Here is a 23,312-nt window from a genome sequence, read left to right as displayed (position 1 = left end):
AGGGGGGACATGTCCTGGAGCCAGAACAAAAAGAACAGGAATGTTTGTAAAGACAGACAGAGATAGGCTTTCTGTGTGTGGCTGTGTATGAGGGACACGGCAAAAATCAATCTCTCACGTGCGTGTGCGTGCGTGTGTGTGTGTAAATAAATGGCATGCATTCCTACGCATGCTCACAGCCATGCTTACAGTATTCTTCTTAGCTTACAACCAGCTTGCTACTGAACCCCCATGCGATCTAAATGCTACCACCCTGCTGAAATCTAGTGACATATTAACGTAGCAAACATGCACGGACGGCAAAAGAAATGATAAAGAAAAAAATCCACTCCAGCAGTTATGTCAGCCAACAGCAACAACAACAACAACACACAAACACACAAGCGCCAAGCACTGCTGCAAGCATGGAGGCAATGAAAGCGACCCGGGGAGCAGCCAGGGACCCTTCAAAGAACTCAAATACGAAAAGGCCTTTGAGTCTGGTTAGTTTAATGGAAGCCATGTCAAGCCTGAACGAGCCCCGCCTTGCTTCCACCTCGCTCCCAACCTACCAGGTGTTGTTTAACCCAGTGGTTCTCAAAGTGGTCCTCGAGGGGCTTCCATTGGGGCCCCAGCTAAATGATTGATAAGTTAGGATTAGGAAACAAATGGACTCGCATCTCAGTGAGTGCACAAACGTGTAGGGCTGTCACGATTATGACATTTTACTTGGCGATTAATTGTCGCTCAAATAATTGCGACTAACTAATTTAATTGCGTGTATGTCGTCGAACATTATGAATAAAAATTACATTTCTGTTTGGCTTTTAGGCTTCGTAAAACAAAAGGTGCACAGGGGAGATAAGACAAATAACTTATATAATTATTATTTTTTAAACATGAATAGTGCAACATCTTTTTGAGCTTGTAGATCTATTTTTGAACATAAAAAAATTATTGCGATTAGGCGATTATGTAATAATTGTGACAGGCCTACAAACGTGAGTGTAAATATCATCAGTACACTCTGAGTTACTGGGGGTCGTTGAAACAAACAAAAAAAGTTTGAGAACCACTGGCTTAGCAGAACTCTTTCCATCTCGCTACCACCTGTGTGGTTTAGCAAGCAGAACTCTTTCTTCTAATTACTGGCAAATCTACAGTTTCACACCTGACTCCAAGCCCCAACAAAACACATCTACGGAGGCTAGGGCTGGGCAATACAGTCTATCAATATTATATCGATATTGTGACATGAGACTAGATATCATCTGGGATTTGGGATATTGAAATAACGCGATATGGCAGGAGTGTTGCGTTTAACCGGTCACCTATGCCCCATTTCATTTTTTCAGAATGTTTCAAAAATAGCCGATCTACAAGCTCAAATGCGTAGATCGTAAATCTTTGATAAATAATAACACCACAATACGCTATTATCGTTACAATATTGATCACGAGTTATTTGTCGACAAATACTGTGATATTTGAATTTGTCCATATAGTCCAGCCCTAATTTGGGCAAAAATAACCCAAATAAATTGTTTTAAAAAAGAGCAGAGCGTAATAGCGGCAAGCAGGGCAGCGTCAGTGAGCATGTGTACCTTGAGCTTAGACTGAATCTCACGAGACTTTCTCCTGGCCAAGACCTGCAGGTGACTAGAGACCTGAAGATAGACAGCAGGAAAGGGAAGAGTGCAGGAAAAGACAGGGAGAGGAGAGGAGGAGAGGGAAAGAGAAGGATGTGACCACGGGGGAAGAGAGAGAGAGTGTCATTGGGCTGTGCACCCACCTTGATGCCCGCCTGGTATTCCCTCACCCTCTTGCGCGCCAAAACCTGAATGTGACTAGACACCTGGAGGTGGGGGACACGGTTACCCACAGAACAACAGATAATATATTATGCTGCATTACATTTCACAATGAAAAAAATATCTACTTCCACAGCTGAATTTATATCGTTTCTGTCGGGCAGAAACCTCGCATATCCATATTTTAACTTTTTGTGTTTTTTCGTAAATTAATGACCTACTTGACAACGTCACACAGAAGGTATCAAAAGTAGCAGATCCACAAGCTCGAAAAGTGGCGCTTGTTGATTTGCCATTTTTGATTTTTTTGACATATGAGGTTTCCACCCGACAGAGACAATATGATATCTTGAAATAGGGTGTTAATATAACTAATCAATTGCCCCAAAAAAAAAAAATTATATCAAAATAATACATTTTCAGAAATACAGAAGATAATAGAGCTACAGGTTGTAGAATGGCTATTTTAGCTTTTTATGTGAGACACCGTTGTACAATGGAAGATTAAAATAGGGCACAAGTGGTTGATCAGACTTGTCCATTTGGTTGATTATAAAAATCAATTAGAATAAATTAGTCGATTTGTTGATACAGAAGATGATTTTGAATTTAAGATAAGACAACAGTTGCAGTTGCTAATATATATTCAAAACATTTACACAAGCACAGCTCCACTTATCATAGAGAAACCCCCACATTTAGAAGAGCCATGTTTATGCCGTTTATAAGAGCACGGTGTGCAAAACAAATTATTGAACGAAATAAATGCTTGTTCAGTCCATACCTGTTTGCGTGTGCGTGTCTTCCCCGTACGTAGCTTGATGTAGCGAGCTATCAGCTCATTGCGACCTAGGACAGAAGAGAGAGGTCTGTCAGGAGGGTGCACTTCTACAAAACGACCACAAGGAGGGGCTAGCTGAACACAAGCAGAGGTGGGACATTGTGCTTTTTGCCATCTCAGCAACTTGGCTGCAAGCTCCCTTTGTGTGCATGTGTGTGTGTCTGTCTGTCTCTCTCTGTGTGTGTCTCTGTGTGAGTACTTGTATTAATATTCTTGTGAGAATTTGAGAAATGGACATTGTGAGAAATGTTTTTTCCTGTTCCTCACAAGAGAAATTAGTTTTATGGTTAAAATATTTTTTAGAGTTAGTTAGGTTTGGAGTTATGCCTGATTTATGCCTAGTAGCACGGCAGTGGCGTGCACCGAAAATAGCCGATGTACAAGTTCACAACAAGACGCAGGGCGATGTATTGTGACCTTGTAGATTGGCTATTTTCGGGTTTAGGGTTACAAGTGGCACAAATGGCATTAATACAATCCCTGTCCTAAAATGATGGATGTCCATTGTCCTCACAAGTATACAGTAGTACAAACGTGTGTGTGTCTGTCTGTCTGTCTGTCTGTCTGTCTGTCTGTCTGTCTGTCTGTCTGTCTGTCTGTCTGTCTGTCTGTCTGTCTGTCTGTCTGTCTGTCTGTCTGTCTGTCTGTCTGTCTGTCTGTCTGTCTGTCTGTCTGTCTGTCTGTCTGTCTGTCTGTCTGTCTGTGTGTGTGTGTGTGTGTGTGTGTAATCTGCAGGAAGTAAAAGAGTTGTTATTTTGTAAGAGAAATGTGATAACAGAAGCCCTTTTATATGAGAATACAGTGCAGCATAAGAGACTGGTGATTGCATAAGAAGCCCTGACAGAGAGGCGAGCCGGTTGAACAGGTCAGTGGAAGGTGCACCAGATAAAGAATACATGTGAAAGACTATATGCCTCTTAATGCGCACTTAACCACTGTATTGTTTGAAATGTGCTTAACTTGCATTCAGGTGGCGAAATGATTAATTGGATCATCTCGATTGCCAGAAAATAATAAAAAGTTTGCTTTTAGTGATGTATTGTTATCGTTTATTTCTAATGTGCCATTTCCAACCTCTTTGTTCAACATGATGAATGAAAGGTTATAATATAGGTTGACTGTGTGGTAATCGTAAAGCAATTCCAACCAAGATGTGTGCGTTTGGGTACAGGTAACTTGGGATGATCACTTATCATCTTCTTGTACTTTATTATTGATATTATTTTACTTATGGTCTATAAATTAATCACACATTTATCAAATAATAGGCAGATGAATTGACTAATAGAATAACCATTTGCTGCAACGTCACCAGATTTGAATGTTTAAGATTAGTTTTCTGTGTCGAGTAAATTGTACTGATCTCATAACAACAAGGTCAATTAAAGCACTTTCAAAACAGTTTGAGAGTTGGATGACAAACAAGAAGTTGTTAATTCCTGAAAAGCTTTGCTGGGTGAGACTCGGGTTTTCATATGACATCATGGGCAGTCCTCGTTACCCACCGTCTATTTAGTGAGAGAGAGAGAGAGGGGGGGGCGGGCCGAGGGGGTTCTCATCATGCATCACCTGTTGCCACGGTGAGTACTATTTTAAAAACGGCAAAAAATAGCCGATCTACAAGCTCACAAAACATTGTCATCGGAGCTGCCAACTCTAACTCAATCAGCGTGAGATACATTCTATTTCTCACGCTGTCAATTCATCTCAAATGGAAAACTGCGTCACCTCATACACCACCTTGAGACATCATCCACTTCTGCCGGTATTTGAGAAATTATTGTTTCTGAAGTAGCCCTACCCTGACGCTGAACTAAAAAGCAGCTGAAGCAATCATGCTTTAAAAAAAAAGTATTTCATGAACAAAAATGCCGCACACTGCTCTTGCTCAGCAGCATCAGCTCAAGAGACTCTTGATGAAGGTCCAGAGGGCCGAAACGTCTGCCAATTTGAATAAAATCTGCTGCTGCTGAGCAAGAACAGTACACAGGATTTTTGTTCATGAAATACTTTTTTCATGATTGCTTCCGTTGTCACTGTCCAACGCACCTGCATCTGAACAAAGTGGATGTGGGAATATTTCCTTTGCATAGCTGACTAAAAAGCAGAAATGATGGGTGCGTCTCGGTCCCTGTGGAGGGACACAGCAGCATGGTAGTTCCATTGATCATTTACTTATTTATTGCTTGCTCCTTTGAAAAGTATTAACGCAATACCGTGTCATTATAGAGTAGATTCTTGGTGTGCTTTTTGACTGACGATCTATTTGTAAAGTTGTGCTCCCTCAGACCAAACATTGAGAGCCTGCACGCACAGGTGCCGGGTTCATGAAATCAATTCCCAACAGATCCCCGAACCTGTTGTTTTGTTGTTGTCTGGTTTCAGTTCATTCATTTAGTGCCGGCAGCTGAGCGAGCAGCAGGCAGGCTCTGGTGCGTTGGTCAGTCATGAGGAGTGCTCCCAGCCTGTACGAGCAGACTGGCTCTTATCAGTGTGATAAGGGGTCAGATTTTTGTCAAAAAGGAAGAGTCCCATATTGCCCTAATGCCTGGGGATCCTCATGAGCCATTTTATGAGCCTATGAGCTTGTATATCTGCTATTTTTGAATAGCCAAAGTGTAAAATAATGGTTTATGTGGTTAAAATTATTTTGATGCTACAGTACATTGATTACTTTTGCTTGGGACCCCACTGGACCCCCCCCCCCCCCCCCCCCCAAAGACACATGGGGGTCCCCGCTTTGAGAACCAATGTGCTATATAGCTCAAATATAAAATGAAACAGATGCTTTCCCGGTTTTAATGGGTTAAGTAAAACCCTGGTTGGCCCAAAACGGTTTGTTTTTGACACAGTGAGTCAGAGGTGGAATGCAGTGACAGTGCAGACTGGAGAGAGTTCCATTACTGAGAGGAGTGATTAAGTGGATTTGACCATTTAGAATAATTTGTGATGCAGACCGTCTTATCAGCCTTTTGTGGAAATCTATGTGGATATTGAATAGGAAACATCACTCAGGTGCACCATATGACTAACCTAGACAGGAGAGTCAACACTATCTCTAGGCTTTTACACTGGTACTATCACTATACTCACTTTATGTAGATTATGACTGAATAGACTACATTCATTCCCACATATAGTACACATACATTCCATGTGATATCTAAGTGATATATCCTAATCATTGCATGCAATCATAAAGAGATATTCATGTTTAAATATTAAGTGGTGATTATTAAATATGGCTCTTTGTTGCTTCAGTCATCAAATTCATTTCTGTACTTTTAGATTTTTAATGGTTGGAATTACCATAAATGTAGGCTACCCATCATTTTTCCATGTTAGTAAAGCCTGAAGTATAAAACTCCCTGTTAAAATTCACCAGAATACATGAAATTGCATCTACTCTGTTCAAAAAAGTTTCTGGTGGAAGACCCCCTGACCTCCCGCCAACCTTGTCCCACCCACATTGTCTTTGCTTTCGACGCCCATGGTTACTGTACAGTTCATAACTTACGGCCACATTGCATTTTACCTGTTGAAATATCCTATCATCAATAGGACAAATATAACCTTGAAAATAAAAATGTCCACCTGCCACCTGTTTCTGCCTCAAACTTGCTTGATTTAATTCTTTATATTTGGGTAAATGGATGAAAATAAAAATCAATTATTTACTCAAAGTACAAAGAATTAAGAAACACATTTATTTGGTGTGCGGTGATGACAACACATGCCACCAAATCTCACTCAGACCAGATTGCCATTATGATGCATTGTCAGCTTGTAGATTTATTATAGAAAACTGTCTAAAATGACAGGGAAACTAGGCAGATAAACGGTAGGATTGGGAGGAGAGGACTGGACATTATATGGTTAACACATATCCCCATACATGGCCAGTCTAGACTCTAGAGTGCCTGGTCAGCGGTTTCTTTCTCTGCCTGCCCCTCTCTCTCCCTCACCTGATGAGCTGCCTGTGTCCACCTCAACTGGTGGGCTGGTCACTCAAATACAGATGCTATAGGGACGACTATAGCAGCTAAAGCTAGGTAAAGAAAAGCCCCCAAATCCTGGCACACACCCATGTGTATTGGAGGATTGGGATTGGGAATTGGCATAACAACTAAATTGGCAGATAACGAAGAAAAACAATTTCTATAGTCTTTATTTCTCTCTCTCTTTCCCTCTTCCACTCAAACAAATGCACTCCACAAAACACATCATCATCGCTGATTCTCATCATTTATGGGAAGTGGGACAATGCTGCTGGGAGTTGGGTCACGACAGGCTTAGTCACATCCAGAACAGAATTCCCCAGCATCTACGGGGGGGCTGACTCACGCTCACAGGCCCAGCCGTCCACTCCATTTCCCAAAACTGAACACAAGGCACCCTCCCACAACAACTGAACACATTAAGGCACCACCATCCGACAATGATCTACCAACCTAGTACCATAAATAAATAAAAACCGCAATAGAATTGTGCAAAGCTGCAAACATTATACAAACTGATATTCTACTTACAACCACTACACCACCAGCCACACACAAGATGCATTTATAAACCCCCACACTACACTTGGCGACAGAATTGTATGTCACCGATTAAAGGGAAGAACACAAAATTAACTCACACACGACCATGAACTATACAAAAAGGATGCCTGGCTAATACACCTTGTATGTATAATTACCATCTATAACTACAATTAAAACCCCCCCACAATATTTTAGAAATAGTTCATCTTTTACTCAAGGGGAACGCCTGTCGCAAGTTGATGATGTCATTTGTCATTTGTCCATGTGTGGTCCAGTCCTGTGGAATGTATGGAATGCATGTGCTGACTAAAAAACAACTAAATACTTCCTAAGGTAAATATGAGCATCAAAACAATATTCTAAATCTTTTTTATTCGCACATGCATTCTATACATTCCACAGGGCTGGACCACACATGGACAAATTACATCATCAACTTGCAACGGGCGTCAACTTGTCCCCCTTGAGTAACTATTTATTTCTAAAATAAATACAATATTTAAGGTGTTTTTAAAAGTTAGTTAGTTATAGAGGGCAATCATAATGTATTAAGGCATACCAAGGGTTATATGCCAGGGATCCTTTTAACAGTACACACATGTGTCACAGCGCAAATTAACACAGGAAAGAACCTGGCAGCAAATCAATGGTCCAGGTGTGTTACCAGTTTAGTACTAGGCTACTACTACAGTATGTTTCAACCACAGCTAACAAGACAACAGCATTGAGAATGAGAATGAACGATTCCCTCTTAACCCATTAAGGCCTGAGGTTCCGATTCTACAAAATGTCTTCTAAATCCTTCTTAGTTTCTGAAAAACGTATGCTACTATATCAGCGGTTCTCAAACTTTTTCATGTCAAGGACCTCCAAAATTACATGTATTTGGCCGCCGACCCCGTCTGAAAATATTTTGTTCCAGGGACCCCCAGAAGCAAAGATGACTAAAATGTGACTTAAACTAAATGGAATTCTATTCAAAGGACTGACTAAAACCACACCAAAATGTGCTGGCAAAATTAACAATTGCTGGGAGGTCTAGATCAGAGAGAGAGAGAGAGAGAGAGCGCGAGCGAGAGACAGCTAATTCAAATGAAACTCACAAAGCACGCGTGGTTTGGAACCATTTCATAGTTTGAGAAAACGATGCTGAAATACAACGGCAGCACGAGCAACATGCTGAATCACTTCAAATAGAATCCAAGAGATCTATTATGCACAGGGTAAAGTAAACAACGTGGAGAGAGCTACTGTACTGTACAGAGACTTTGGCTATTCAAAAATAGCAAATATGCAAGCTCATAGATGAGCTTGTAGATCTGCTATTTTTGAAAAATCTGGAAAATGTGTGCAAATCTAAATTAACTCAAATCTTGGCTTCTGGGGGGGGGGCCTGGAACAACATATTTTGAGATGGGGGGTCGGCAGCCAAATTTTGGGGGTCCTTGACAGGAGAAGGTTTGAGCACCACTGATATTATTGCAACATATGTTTTAAACTGTTAGGATAAGACATTTGAAGAATCAAAAGATGTTTGTTTAAAAATATACATATATTCAAAGATTTGCACACATTTTCACAATGTTTTCAAAAATAGCAGATCTGCTATTTTTGAAAAGCCAAAGTATAAAATAATGGTTAAAGTGGTTACACAGATGCGTTCCCGGTTTTGATTGGGTTAAACCCCAGCATCCTTGTTGTGGGGAAAGCTTTCATAGAAAATAGCAGATCGATCGGCTATTTTCAGCAAAAGGCGCCCCCCACAAAAACAGAAAACAGAAAATACCCTAGTATAGAGCCCTGAGGGACACTGGTCAACCATATGGGGTTATTAAGTGGTTAATGGCCTCTGTTTTCCCAGACGGGCTACCTGTGACCTACAGTATCAGACGCTATCTGTGTGTGTGTGCTGGGGAAGTCTGTGGTGACGTCAGTGTGCTGTTCTCAGCAGCAGACCTTATGCTCAACAGACTGCGTAGTGCGTACTAGAGTGATACCAGAACACGCTGACATGTTATGTTCATCTATCTTCCTTAATAGTACTATGTAGACTAACCTACAAGCAGCCAGTAGTCTGGGGTCTCGGGGCAAGCTGTGTAGGCTGCGCAAGATTATGACGCAATTATTATTATCAAAAAGGCTAAACTAAAGGTTTCTGGTAAACGTTCATTCCGTTGACATGGATTTAGATGCTTTTTCAGGTTGGGTATGTGGCTCACGCATCTGTGTCACTTTGGATTTCTTTGGCAATTCAAAAATAGCAGATATACAAGCTCATAGCGGCGCTACAAGCTTGTAGATCTGCTTTTTTATCGTGAAAATGTAACAAATCTTTGAATATATATGTTTTTTAACTCAAATCTTTGGTTCTGGGGATTCTACAAAAGTCTTTTTTTGTGAAAAAAAACCCTATGTTGCTATAATATCAGTAGTTCTCAAACGTTTTCATGTCAAGGACCACCCAACATGATATGTATTTGGCCGTGGACCCCCATCTCAAAATATTTTGTTGCAGGGACCGCCAACAGAAGCAAAGATTTGAGTTACAAATGTTAAATGTATATCTGCTATTTTTGAATAGCCAAAGTATGAAATAATGGGTAAAGTGGTAAAACACATCATTACTGTATTTCAGCCTTAGGCTACACCGTTAATAAAAAAAACATTACCGTATGCGTTTTTATTTATTTTATTAAATGGCTATGTGCAAATCCCTGACCCTTGTGGGACCCAAGAGAAATGTTAAATAAGTTCACCAGACTTGAAATGACCAAGAGACACAGAGAAAGTCTTTTAGGAAAACCACCAAGATGGTTTTGCTAAAACAGTCACTATGTTATCTGGGTCAGTGTGTGAGGAGAGAAGCTGGTGATGTGTCTGCTGATCTCTCTCACACACAAACACACACACAGACACACACACACACACACACACACACACACACACACACACACATGAGGAAGTGCTGAGACCATAATATGGTCATTTAAACCCAATATACTTAGTTGACCGCTCTATATAGCACCAAAGTCTGACGTAATTCACGCATCCTACCTGGGTCGAGTTTTTTTTTCCCCCATTCTGAATTCCCATAGACGCGCTTAATATCGCATCAAATAAGAACTGTGTTCCAAAAATAACGAATGATCCCGGCGGTTTGACTCATATGGATATGAAGCATCAAATGACAATATCGCAGAGACAGTTTGCTTATTTTTGGACCACAACTCTTATATGAGACGATTCTAAGATGACCCAATGTTATTCTCCATAGAGAAATGACTTCCGCGACCCAGGGGATGAACGAGTGACGTCAGGACTTCTGTACTCTATACTTGGTCCGGTCCTTTTTTCCTCACCACCAATTCTCTTAACCAAAAATGTCCGATATACAAGCATGGTCAGACTAATATCACTGTGTAGATATTGGTCTGGAATCTCTGTGTGGAACCTGCATTTCCAAGGGGTGAATACAAAAGAAATGCCTCTGGTGATAAACCCGCCCCATATTTGCATACTGGGCCCTGATTGGTGCCCCACAACTTCGGGGGCAGGGAAATCCAAAGTCAACCGGGCGGGGCCAGAACAAATCTACCAAGGGCTATTTTTTTGCACTGTCAGATTCGTCAGATTCGCCATTTTGGCCAAATGTTAACCCCAGAATAGGGGCGCTACAGTTCATGTGGAAAAAGCGGCACAGGGAAGGAGGCAGGTTGTATGCTGCTAACGTGCTGGTGAAAGAGTGTGGGTCTTCGTTTTATTAGAAATTTAAAAAGGAGTACGTCCGTCCAAGGCCGAGTGTGTCCGTGTCTCCGTCTAAGTTTGCCTTCGCTCATTTATGGACACGGAAAGGGTGGGGGAGGTGGTCCAACAGTGTGAGCCCGCACTTCCACAAAAGGAGAAAATGCCGGAACGCTGAAACAAACCTTCCCTTTCTGTCGCATGGGATCACATATCCCCGTCACTCAGACACACACACGCACACACATACACACACACACACACACACACCATGCGGTACAGGCTGCTGCACGCAGGAATGCCATCCCTCAGCCAAGGGAAATATGCTAGGAATGTTGGCCACCAGCCAAGGCCTGCATTACAGTAGGAGAATATGGTGAAAATAAACCCAAGCTCTACTGACAGTTAACATCGTGGACCGACCCCCACCTCCCCCACCCCACAAAAGAAAAACCTCGACACGCATTACGTCTGGGTCTGAACCGGACGGAGCAAGGCTCTGGTGCGACACCGGTGTTATTAGGACTTCTAATCCACCAATCTGAACTGGCTATTGGACCACTTAAACCCTATGTACTTACTTTGACGGGGTCCCCCAGGGCTAGCATTTCCCTCTATAGTGTCAAAACTCGCCCCCCCAAAATAGCCAAGCGACAAGCTCACAGTGCGAGTCGTTGTGAGCTTGTTGCTCGGCTATTTTCACAGAATGTTCGCCGTCCGGAATAGCGAAGTTAGGAATTCATGTGGTTAATCAACCGGTTACCTTAGGGAGGGCGGCCCTGAACCATTCAACCGGCTCCTTTTGACTTATGTAGCCACATGATGTTTACGTGTCTGCCCCAACATGTCTGCTAGCCTTAACCTTTGACCTTTCCCAGTGCAGAGTGCCCTCCGTGACCTCAAAGATAATGGCCCCTGGTCTAAAATACTTGCCAGCAGTTCTGTTAGGGCACACAAAGGGAACCGAAGTCCCTTTTTCCACCGAAATAACTTTTGTCTCAGGATTCTTGGAAACTTGGTGCTTCCTATAGCGAACCGGCCCGCGTTTCCAACAGCTTAACCCATTAACGCCTGAGGTTACGATTCTACAAAATGTCTTCTAAATCCTAACAGTTTTCTGAAAAACGTATGTTACAATATCGGTGGTTCTCAAACTTGATGATATGAATTTGGCCGCTGACCCCCATCTGAAAATATTTTGTTCCAGGGACCCCCCAGAATCAAAGATTTGAGTTAAAAATGTTCGCTTTAAAAATGTATACATATTCCACTGTTGGCAGACATTTTTTTTGTCTCTGCGAGGCATAAGACATGCTTGCGCCAATAAGCTTGACAGGTTGTAACCTACAAAATAATGTTACATAAAATAATAAGAATACACTACTTTATTCCCAGAGTGGTAAATTACAAGGACGATGAATAGTGCTCACCACATGTAAGTGACCAAACATCCCTGACCCGAATAACTTTTGTCTATCAATTGACTGTTAATCAAATATGAAGGCCTAATTTGACATTAGGCAACAACTATGTGCCCAAGACATTTTTATTTATTATTTTCTTTCGCCAGATGCAGACATCGCAGCTGCATCTTCCAACCTGACACGCCCACTGTGGTTCCCAGTTCAGGGCAAGAAAAAAAAAAGGAAAGTTTTGGTTCCAGTTCCAATACTTTTCAGTGGAAACACTCCAAACTGGTTCCAATTTAGGCTGGAAAACAAGAACCGAACAGGTTCCAAATCGGTTGAAAAGGGGGTTCGAGAGAGATGGACAGTCAACTGAAGGTGAATTTTTGTTCTTACCGGTTACTCCTTCATTTAACCCAATAAAACCGGGAAAGCAAAGTGTCATTTTACACTTTGGTTATTCAAAAATAGCAAATATACAAGCTCATATAACGCATCACTTTGCGCCGCACTATGAGCTTGTAGATGTGCTATTTTTGAAAAAACATGAAAATGTTGTTTTAAATATAGATGTTTTTTAAAACGAACATTTTAACACATATCTTTGCTTCAGGGGTTCCTGGACAAAATATTTTGAGATGGGGTCGGCGGCCAAACACATATAATTTTGACATTTCCTTTTCCTTGACAGTGGTTCGAGAACCACTGACATAGCAACATACGTTTTTCAGAAAAACGTTAGAATTTAGAAGACATTTGTAGAATCGGTCTCAGGTCTTAATGGATTAAAAGGTAACGATCAACGCTTTATATTTGTTGTATGGCTGATGTTTCATGAGCAGCAATAACATTGAGCTGTGTTCTGTGTATACCGGAAACGCAGTCCAAGTAAAAAGGCCAGTCCACACCAATGCAACTTCTTGCAACCATTATCCACAATGGCAGTTGCAAGCAGTTGCATTGGTGTGGACTGGCCTTAAAACTGTTTTGTTGCAAGGAGTTGCGACTAGTTGCATTGGTGCGGTCTGGCCTTTAGTTAGTAAAATCTGTGAATGTGAAAACTACAACCCTTCTTTCCTGGTTTTTAGCTGCTACCCTGTGGCTGTGGCAATGGCTGTGACATTGTCCTTGTTAGCCGTGGTTACTACAGCAAAATACCAATCTTGACTTCAGGAAATATTCTTCAGGTTGATGTAATGGCAGTCATAGACTGTATGGGCGTGCCAGGCTAGCATGCCCGCAAAATGCATGATGGATATATTCTAGGAGCTCCAAGACAAGCCCAAACAGACAGAACGGTAAATCTTCCCCGTCATATGGATTTTATTGTAAATATTATCTCTATAGTATACACTATGAATAACATTTTTACTGGGTACAGAATAGATTGAATATTTCTCATTATCCACTATGATTTGACTGTTAATTATTACCCACACTCCTGGGACAAGATTGTTTATGTACCCTTTGGCTATATTTATACCTGTTAAAACTGTAATATACTGTTAATGCACTTTGACTACATTTATCTTTTTACCTATTAATAGCTCAAACAACACACAAATCCTGGGCGGCGTGCAGATGGGCCAAGCAAGCGTGCTGTAGTAGACCTAAACCTCCTTTGGTTTCTCTGGTAATTTATTTGCAATCCCTTCGCGTTACTACCAGTTTAAATCATTTTTTATTATGCTAACTAAGATGATGATGATGATTATTTTTAGCTGTATCTCCTTTTCTGTATCTGTCCTGTGTTTCGTTACTGCAGTCCAAGACAACCGAATTTCCCCCGCGGGATCAATTAAAAAAAGGTATATCTATCTACATTATGTGCCCTTAATATCTGGAACAAAGCAAGAAACCAAGCATTGATTTACAACGGAGAGGCAGACTTATGCTTCTGGACTTTGACCCAAGTATGGGGAGCTGGTAGGCAGACGGAGAGATAAGGTCTGCATATAAATCAATGTGCCGTCCTCACCATACATCTTGCCCTCATCCGACAGGATGATCTTCCTTCGGCCGCAGGGCGGATAGATGGCCAGAGCTTCCTGAAAGCTCTGCTCGATGTCCGGGCTCCACACTCCCTCCGGGTCCCCGTCCAGTCCCCGGTCCGCCGTGTCTCCGGCGTCCCCGCTGCCACCATGCTCATCCTCCTGCCCTCCCTCAGGGCTGTCACGACAGCTCCACTCCGACGCAATGATGACGGCTCCGACCACAACACACCTGGGACACACACACACGCACACACACGGGAAAAGCAGACTTCTATTACAAACTACACAGTACGGATGGGACGATAATGAAAATTACATTTCACGATTATTGTGGCGAAAATAATTGCGATTAACGATAATCAAAATATGATTAAAAAACTTAAAATGGCACTTTTGTTGACCACTTGAACCCCCAGCATCCCAATTCTGGGGGGGAACGTTCGGCAAAAATAGCCGATCTACAAGCTCAAAGTCACAACACGTTGTGAGCGTGTAGATCTGCTATTTTTGGGTGAATAGATTTGAGTAGAGTGAAATAAGAGCGTACCAAATGCATTCTTTACAGGGTACAGAGGCTTTAAGTGGTACTGAATTTGCAGCTCAACAAAAGCCCATTCCTATTGTATGACGGAGGACAATTTCACGATAAATTAAAATCTCCACGATACGATTATTGAGTTTTTTATCACGATAAACGATAATGATGATTATCGTCACATCCCTAGATATGAGACGACTAGTTATCGTCTGCGATTTTGGATATCCTAATATCACAAATATGGCAAAGTTGTTGTATTTTCCTGGTTTTAATCTGGTCAAGTCTTATTGCATACTTTCAGAAATTGTCCCAAAATGTTTTAAATACCAACAACACGTTTCATTTAACTTTTGTCTTGGTGGCTCAATGTGCTTTTCAGAGCCATATCCTTGGTCATATATTAGCAGATAATGACCTCTGTTATTTTATTATTCCTCTGTAGGCCTGCTGGATGGGGAGACGGGGTGTATTTAGTCCTTGTTTACTAACAGCTGACCAGATGTTTTAATTCATTGCCAAGTTTCCCAATAAGCCACAAGCCACCAGAACAGTCTCAATGCGCCTTAGCATAGATCGTACGAGTCTCTTGAAATCTAATGGAGGGTTGATGGAACACCATTCCAACAAAGGATATTCCCTCATTAGGTGTTTTGATGGTGGTGGTGTTGGTGGAGGAGAGTGCCGTCTAATGGATCTCAATTCAATTGAGATCCACCCAATCGAATTGGGTTGAAATCGGGTGAGACTGTGTAGGCCATACACTGTGTTGTAGGCCATAGAATTATTCCATTCACATCATTTTCATACTGAAACCACTCAGCGAACCTCTGAGAGCTGTGGATGGGGGGGGGGGGGGGATTGTCATCCTGAAGAGACCACTCCCCATCAGGATGGAAGTGATTCATCATAGGATAAACATGATCACTCAGCAGTGACTGTTCCCTCTAAGGCAGCTGTTCTCACCCTATGGATCCCCAGGGGGTTCCCCCCCCCCCTTTGATTTTGGGGGGGTCCCCAGATGACAGTAAAGTGACATTTTAGGACTTTTAAGACATTTTTAATATAAAAAAAAAATGAAATGGAGAAAAAAAAACATTACTGCAACAAAAGTAATCAACAAACTATACAATAAAAACTGGTCAAACATTGGCCAAATGTTCAAATAATATGAGAAAAGAACACTGTGAAAATAGCTGATAGCACACAACGCCTCGCAAGATCGGCTATTTTCACAATATTCATCTGTGGAACCGAGTCAAACTAAATGTAACGCCTCAACTCAAACATGATTATTTTGGGGGGGTCGCCGCCTGAAAAGGTTGAGAACCACTGTTCTAAGGCAGCAGTTCTCAAAGTGGGGTCCTTGAGAGGATACCATGGGTCCCCCCTTCATCACAATGAGGAAAGGTTTCATTACAATATTAAATCACCGGCTAGAAGTAAGTTCAATGATGTAGAAGTGTGACTATTCAGATGATGATACAAGTAGGTCTCAGTCTTTCCAATGTTATCTCCCTCCTACACTATAGAATTCTATTCTGTACAAAAAGACATTAACTTTACCCAGTGTATCACGTTTTTTTTCTCCAACCAATCATTTCCCTCTATACCAACAGTTATAAGCCAATGGAGTAGTGTGGTGGTGTTTGTTTTGGTAGACGGGGATGTTTTTGGGCTACCAAAACAAACAGTGAAAACACCAAAATACAGCAAGAGGGCAATGTGTCTCTGCAGGTAAATACCACCATGGACGCTACTCCAGTGGCTGATGCCTGCTGGTATAGAGGGAAGTAATGGGTAAACAAAAGTATATTGTTTTGCTATTTAAACAAAGCAAAGTTACATACGATGACTTTAATCTCATCTAACAACAAAAATCATTTGCTCTGGCACATAGTCTTTTCAAACGGGGTACCACGCTCTTTTAGGGGTCAAGTGGTTCATGGCAGGAAAACGCTCCTCACATCATAACAGAGCTGAACTGAACCCCCTCACTGTAGGAGTGAGAGCATTGATTCAGGCATGTACCTTTCTCTTGGTGTACGTACGTCACACATGCACTCGCCCACACGTGGAGAATATGGTGAAAGATGACTCATCTGACCATATAATGCTTTTCCACATCTCAGTGTAGACCAGTGCCTATGGGTTTTTGCAACACTGAACTCTGAAATGTGCCTTTTTTCTTTATAATGAGGGTTTTTTGACTTTCACTGCAATCCTCCTATTACAGTACAGCCCTCTATGTAGTTGTCGACAGACTGCTCTTGCTGACAGTCTGATGACTGACATCCTGCAGTAACATTCTCCACCTGAGGAAGAGTTGCTCTCTTATGTTTTTCCTTATATATATATCGCACTAATCATATGCATGACCATCATGGTCACTGGTCATTCCCATTGATTTAAATGCAGATGACGCTTTTTTTGGTCACTTTTAGTATTGAAACACTTGACGGTGGAGTGGCCCATCCGTGCCTCAATGAACACCGTTTCATAGTCATTTTGATCTTTTCCTCTTGCCATCTTGATACAAAATCAAGGTCAACTGGGCCTGCTGAAAATGTTCATACATCCACAGAGCATGATAGATGTTAATTGCTTAATAGTATCATCCAGTCCACCTGTACGGAAGCAGAGGCATTTATGTTTCTCCACTTCTACCGTGTATATAACACATACACACATCCCACTAATCTACTATTATACCCCGAAAACTTAACAGAAAGGTTACATGGATTAAAGCAGCACTATTTAGTTTGGGGCATTAGCGGCTACTTTGGACACAAATAACATGGCAGCCAAGTGAGCCAACGTCTTCAACTTTATTACCCAAGAGTCTCTGCAAGCATGTCCGGCGAGGACGCGCTGTGATTGGCCAGTCTTCCCTTTGACTGGCAGTTCTGGCCTTGGTGCCTTGGCAAATGCCAGCCCTAGGATGAAAGCCATTGTCTCCCCTATATACTGTACATAGTAATACAGTCAAGCCCCAAGCAGGGACCACCCCCCCTCCCCTCTTAAGCCCCTAGCAGGGGCTTAATCAGGGATGATTGTTATGCTTAAACATGTTACTTTATAATTTAGTGGGACATAATATGCTATATAGTCATTATAAAGTTATATGTGCTGCTTTAAAGCAAAAATAAAATCTCACGACTGAAAATATTTGTATGACCAAGTCCTAATGTGTGATTTGTGAAACAGTGCATCGCAGACGCCTTGAGAGCTTGTAGATCGGCTATTTTCGCTGCGCAACATGCTTCCATAGAAGACATGCTGACTTCTATGGAATCCAAATAACTGAAATCAGTCGTGGCGACTGAGAACTTTAATCCATGAGATTAAAACAGAGGTCTGGGTTGTTGGTAGACGTCTTTTAGGCCATATCTTGCCAGTCCCACTCCCCAGTGGACAGGGTTCTGAGACATTTTTAGGGGTCAATCTGCAGGTGCCACACGTGGTGACAGATTTCTCTCGCTGCAGATGGCTGGCACTTCAACCCACCCACCGCAAGATCGCATTTGGCTGAAGTAATTTACAGCTTCCATAGTACAGGGGGGGGGTATTAATAGCAATGGAATAGACAGTTAAAGACGTGACAAACAACATGGCAAAACATCAAGAGGTTGTAAATTTAAAAATGACTGGCCAAGGGCAATAAAGAGACCGACCACCTGTTGGTCTAGCCTGCTGCCATGAAGGTTACAGTGGTCGATTCTTCTGGGTTATCTATCTCTGATACATGAAAGGATGAAACTGAAGAAGGCCCTGTTTAATAGAGCTACATTTTGACAGCAAGACCAGTTGACGGTATTTTCCCATCGACACAAGACACAAGCTACTCTATTTTAGGGCTGGGCAAGATATGGATGGATATTATATCGGTACCGTGGTGAGGTTTCAGTCAGTTAAGCTTCATTAAATTATCCTAAGACCTAAGTAGACATTGTTTTAAAGGATCCCTGGCTAATTAAGCCTTAATACATTATAATTGCCCTCTATACCAAAAATTAAAAAACAGCTTAAATATTTTATTCATTTTAGAAATAGTTCATGTTTTATTCAAGGGGGACAACAGCCGTCGCAAGTTGATGATGTCATTTGTCCAGTGTGTGGTCCAGCCCTATGGCATGTATGGAATGCATGTGGCAGTGCTAATGAAAAGCAACTTAATACTTAAAGGTTAATATGAGCATCAAAATATTTTAAATAACGTTTTTAATATAGCACACATGCATTCCATACATTCCATAGGGCTGGACCACTCAAGGACAAATGACATCATCAACTTGCGACAGGCGTGGGACAACGCCTGTAAAAGTAAAATATGAACTATTTATAAAATAAATTAAATATTTAAGGTGTTTTAAATTTTTGTTATAGAGGGCAGTTATAATGTATTAAGGCATATAAGGCTTATATTAACCAGGGATCCTTTTAACAATAAAATAAAACTGTCTAAACCAAAAATTGCTAAACAAATGTGTAGAGTGTAGATCTGCCATCTTCGCTATTTTTGAACATATTTTTGACAAATCTAAATGAACCCATTAAGACCTGGAACGCATCTGTGTCACTTTATATTTCTTTGGCTATTCAAAAATATTTTTTATATTTTTTTCAAAAAACTGTTGGGATTTAGATTTCTTTTAAGAATCACCTCAGGTATTAATGGGTTAAACATAATTCATATTCTCATCACAATGCGATACCGTCACAACATTTATATGGAGGTATATTGGGTCAAAACAATAAGTGACATTTAATTTGGTCCATATCGGCGCCCCAGCTCTACTATTGACCTAGTCTGCAGCATTGGCCCACATGAGGAAATTACACATTCTTGTGTTATTGTTGAGGATGGTCTAAGTCTCCTCAACAAACAGGCCGCTCCGCTCATATGTAGCATGGATGTGGTCTGCTGTGTGTAATGTTTTCCAGAGTGTGGCTGACAGACAATCCATAAAGGATCTCTGTGGTCACCACAGAGCTTTCCCCTGCTGTGTGCAGTGTTGCCAGATCTATTTGCGAGAGAAATAAGCAACCAGGTCTAATGAAAATAAGCCCAAAAGATCAAGGACCACATGAGCACTTTAAACCTACATGCGTCGGCTATTTTCAAATAGCCGATCTACAAGGTCGGCTATTTGAAAATAGCCTATCTACAAGCTCACAACGTGTCGTTTTGAGCTTGTAGAGCTGCTGTTTTCAAAAGACAATCTTGAAAAATGTTGAATATGTTTTGAAACATTTTAACAACACAAATCTGGTACGGGGGTCCCTGGCACAAAATATCTTCAGATGGGGGACAAATACATATTAATTTGGGAATTTGGGGGTCCTTGATATGAAAATGTTTGAGAACCACTGGTTTAAACAACAAGCCCAAATAAGCAACTACATCTGACAAACAAGCCAAAAAACCTGCAACCACCAATAATTTACAAGCAAATTTACAGGGGAAAAAAACTGCTTGTAATAAGCAGACATGGCAACACTGCTGCTGTGGTGGGCTTATATTATATTGGTCAGCACCACAGCACAGGGCCGACCCAGGCTCAATCACCACTGACAGGGCCCGTGTTGTTGCCATAGCGATTGGGTATCCCCCTGGTGAGCTGGTTAGGAAAGAGCAAAGCCTTATGGAACATTTTTACTTGGTGCGTGTCCTCGAGGTACAACACTCCAAAGATTTTTTAAATCAAAATCTCATGTGTGATTGGGGCAACAGGAAGACATTTAAAGGAGCAGTTCACAAAATAAAATGCCTATTTTCTATCAATTACACACCCCACAAAGGCTTGAATTCATGGAGATTGTTTTGTTTTTGTTGCATTCCTGAGCCAATAACTTGATGACCGGGTCATCGGTCAATAGGAGACTCAGTAGGTCATCAAATCATTGGCTTAGGGATGCCACAAAAACAAAATAAATCTCCATGGATTCAAGGCTTCATTGGGTGTGTAATTGATAGAAAATAAGTAATTTTTAACCACTTGGAAAAAACTATTGTCCCTATTCTGGGGGTAAACATTCTGCAAAACAAAAATAGCAGATCTAAAATCTCAGTGAGATTGTAGATCGGCTATTTTCGGTGAAGAATTTTGGTGTAGAGAGAGGGGGGGGGCTAGTTTAGACCCCTGGGGGGGGACTCAGGTCAAATATAGAGGGTTTAAGTGGTCAAGCTTAATATATACTCCATCGCACGACACCATACTATAGAGTATAAATAATCCTTTAGCCCGAGTTTCATTTCAATTAAAGAAGTTAACTTTTTGGGGGTTGTTCTCCCTTCCAAGCTCGTATAAATGATCTGATTTGTAAACAAGTGAGCTGCATACATTGTTGAAGGAGAACTTGTGGAATGGAGGAAATATTACCACAATCAGACAGCAAGTCTCAGGGACTTCAGTAGTAGTGATGCAAGTTTTTCAAGATCACACAGTTGAGTTGAGACAAACACACACACACACACACACACACACACACACACACACACACACACACACACACACACACACACACACACACACACACACACAACAGCTTCGCCGGTTTCAAATTATCTCCCAGTGGCCAAAAGGTCATGTGTTGAGTGCCGTGGGGAGCCAGCAGGAGTCAGGACAGGAGGACAGGGGCTGGTGGAGCTAAATAAAGCCATGAGCTCAGCAGCAAACAGACAGGGGAGACACACACTAGTCCAAAATGAACCTAACCCATTTCGTGATTAACCCCAGCTATAACACATGGCCCTGGTCCCAGACAGGCAAGCTTAATATGCTGGTGTTATAATCATGTGTCCTTAAAAGAAGATGGACTGGTTGGTCTTCAGAGGCCATTCCGAGTATCATGAGAGAGTAGATAAGAGCTGTGATCTGTAGTAAGACATGCAACTCTTTTCTGTTAAACCTGTAAAACTGCTCTCTCTCTAGGTGTTTTATTTCGCAATCACAAAAAAATGTAGCCCTGTGTGGCCTGTTATGTATGAGAAGTGAAAACATCCCATAATGCCAGTGTGGGTGCTCAAAGTGGGGTCCAGGGACCATCTGGGGTTCCTTGAGGGGGGTTCCAAATGGACCCTTACAGATCTGTAACTCTGAGTTATGGGGGTCTTTGAAATAAAAAAAAAGGCTTGGGAAACACTGCATAATGCTGCTGCTAAGAGAGAGAGAGAAAGAGAGAGAGAGAGAAGTCGCCTAACAAACCAAAGTTGCCAACAATATATCCCTTTGATCCCTAGTAGGAGAAAGCAGCTTCTAAGTAGCCATTATAGGCCCTGGTGGAGTTCACAAATGGTTACAAAGTAGCAAAAGTGGCTACAACTGCATCAACAAAGCCTTGCTGATCAAAGGCAACAAAAGAAAGATGGAAAAAACTCTACAGCAGGACACAGAAAAACCAAGGCAAATCATGTCAAAAAACGCAACACACGAGTTGGGAACTGCTAGTTGGTGTTAGCCTACGGAGCTAATAATACCTCCACAAAGTCCCGAAGTAAAGCCCGACAGATCAGTCCGAACCCACCGCCATTACAGCCCCGACATGACGGAGGAGCCTCCATACATAGTATTACATACCCGGGGCTCTGGAGCAGAATGCACGCGAAAAAATGCCAAATATGACAAATATCCTAAAAACTCCAGGCGCGCTGAGAGACGTAGAGGCAGCAGCTGCAGAGGGAGAGAAAAAACTTGTTGCACATAACAAAGAACTTTAGCAAAAAAAAGACCCACAACACTCACCTTTACAATCCGCTCTCAACCCTCCAAGTTTTCGACTCACACAACTTATTAAGTCCACACAGAGTAGCGCTGGATGTTATGGTTATTATTATTCCCTCGGAAAGATTATTCCCTTGTTTGTTTGACACGGGTAAAAAAAAGGCGGAATGTTGCCAAATATGAGTCTTTGGTATGAAATCAACGCAGGAGGAGAAAGACAGAGGCGTGGTTTTATAAAACACGCTCCTCACAACAGAACAGAAGTTAGTTCTGAGCCAAGCGGTTAACTCCTCCTCCATTAACATTAACATCAGCCTCTCTCTGACTTTTTAGGACGCAAACTGTTGAACCGAAGTGGTCATATTTTCAAATAAATAAATTAGTAAATACTGATACAGAAAATCTGTTGTTTTATGCTTTTGCTTCTCTTTTTTTGCTTTATTGTTAATCATATGTATTTTTTCTGTAAAGCACTTTCAGCTGCATAATTTCATGCCATGAAAGGTGCACGGATTCAATATAATAAAGTTTATTATTATTATTATTATTATTATTATTATTATTATTAAAAGTAGGCTTACCCTAGTAGTCATGATGTTACAAACAATGTTAGCCTATTTTATTTATACAGTTTCTAGTAGTAGGTCACTTTAGTGAATGAGTCTTTTAATTTCAAAGACCCTCAGTTTTTATAAGACAATGTATATTTATCAGTGGTGGGAAAAAAAAGTATCAAT

General features: G+C 41.4%; 1 protein-coding gene across 2 annotated transcripts in view; it reads right to left on the bottom strand.

The window, feature by feature from the left end:
- Positions 1 to 22,767, bottom strand: part of tead3a (TEA domain family member 3 a) — a 37,258-nt gene extending 14,491 nt beyond the window's left edge. For both annotated transcript variants that reach the window (XM_084069332.1, XM_084069333.1), the window contains exons 1-4: positions 22,597 to 22,767; positions 14,301 to 14,545; positions 2,575 to 2,639; positions 1,772 to 1,834 (exon numbers count right to left, since the gene is read on the bottom strand). In XM_084069332.1, the coding sequence (XP_083925458.1) occupies positions 1,772 to 1,834; positions 2,575 to 2,639; positions 14,301 to 14,307 (135 nt within the window). In that variant the 5' untranslated portion in view covers positions 14,308 to 14,545; positions 22,597 to 22,767. The remainder of the gene's footprint in view (positions 1 to 1,771; positions 1,835 to 2,574; positions 2,640 to 14,300; positions 14,546 to 22,596) is intronic.
- Positions 22,768 to 23,312: the final 545 nt, after the last annotated feature.

The sequence above is a fragment of the Gymnoscopelus microlampas genome, assembly GCF_963454915.1.
Source record: "Gymnoscopelus microlampas genome assembly, chromosome: 10".
NCBI classification, from domain to species: Eukaryota; Metazoa; Chordata; class Actinopteri; order Myctophiformes; family Myctophidae; genus Gymnoscopelus; species Gymnoscopelus microlampas.
Note: the sequence above shows the minus strand (reverse complement) of the source record. Positions and strands in the feature narration are given on the sequence as shown.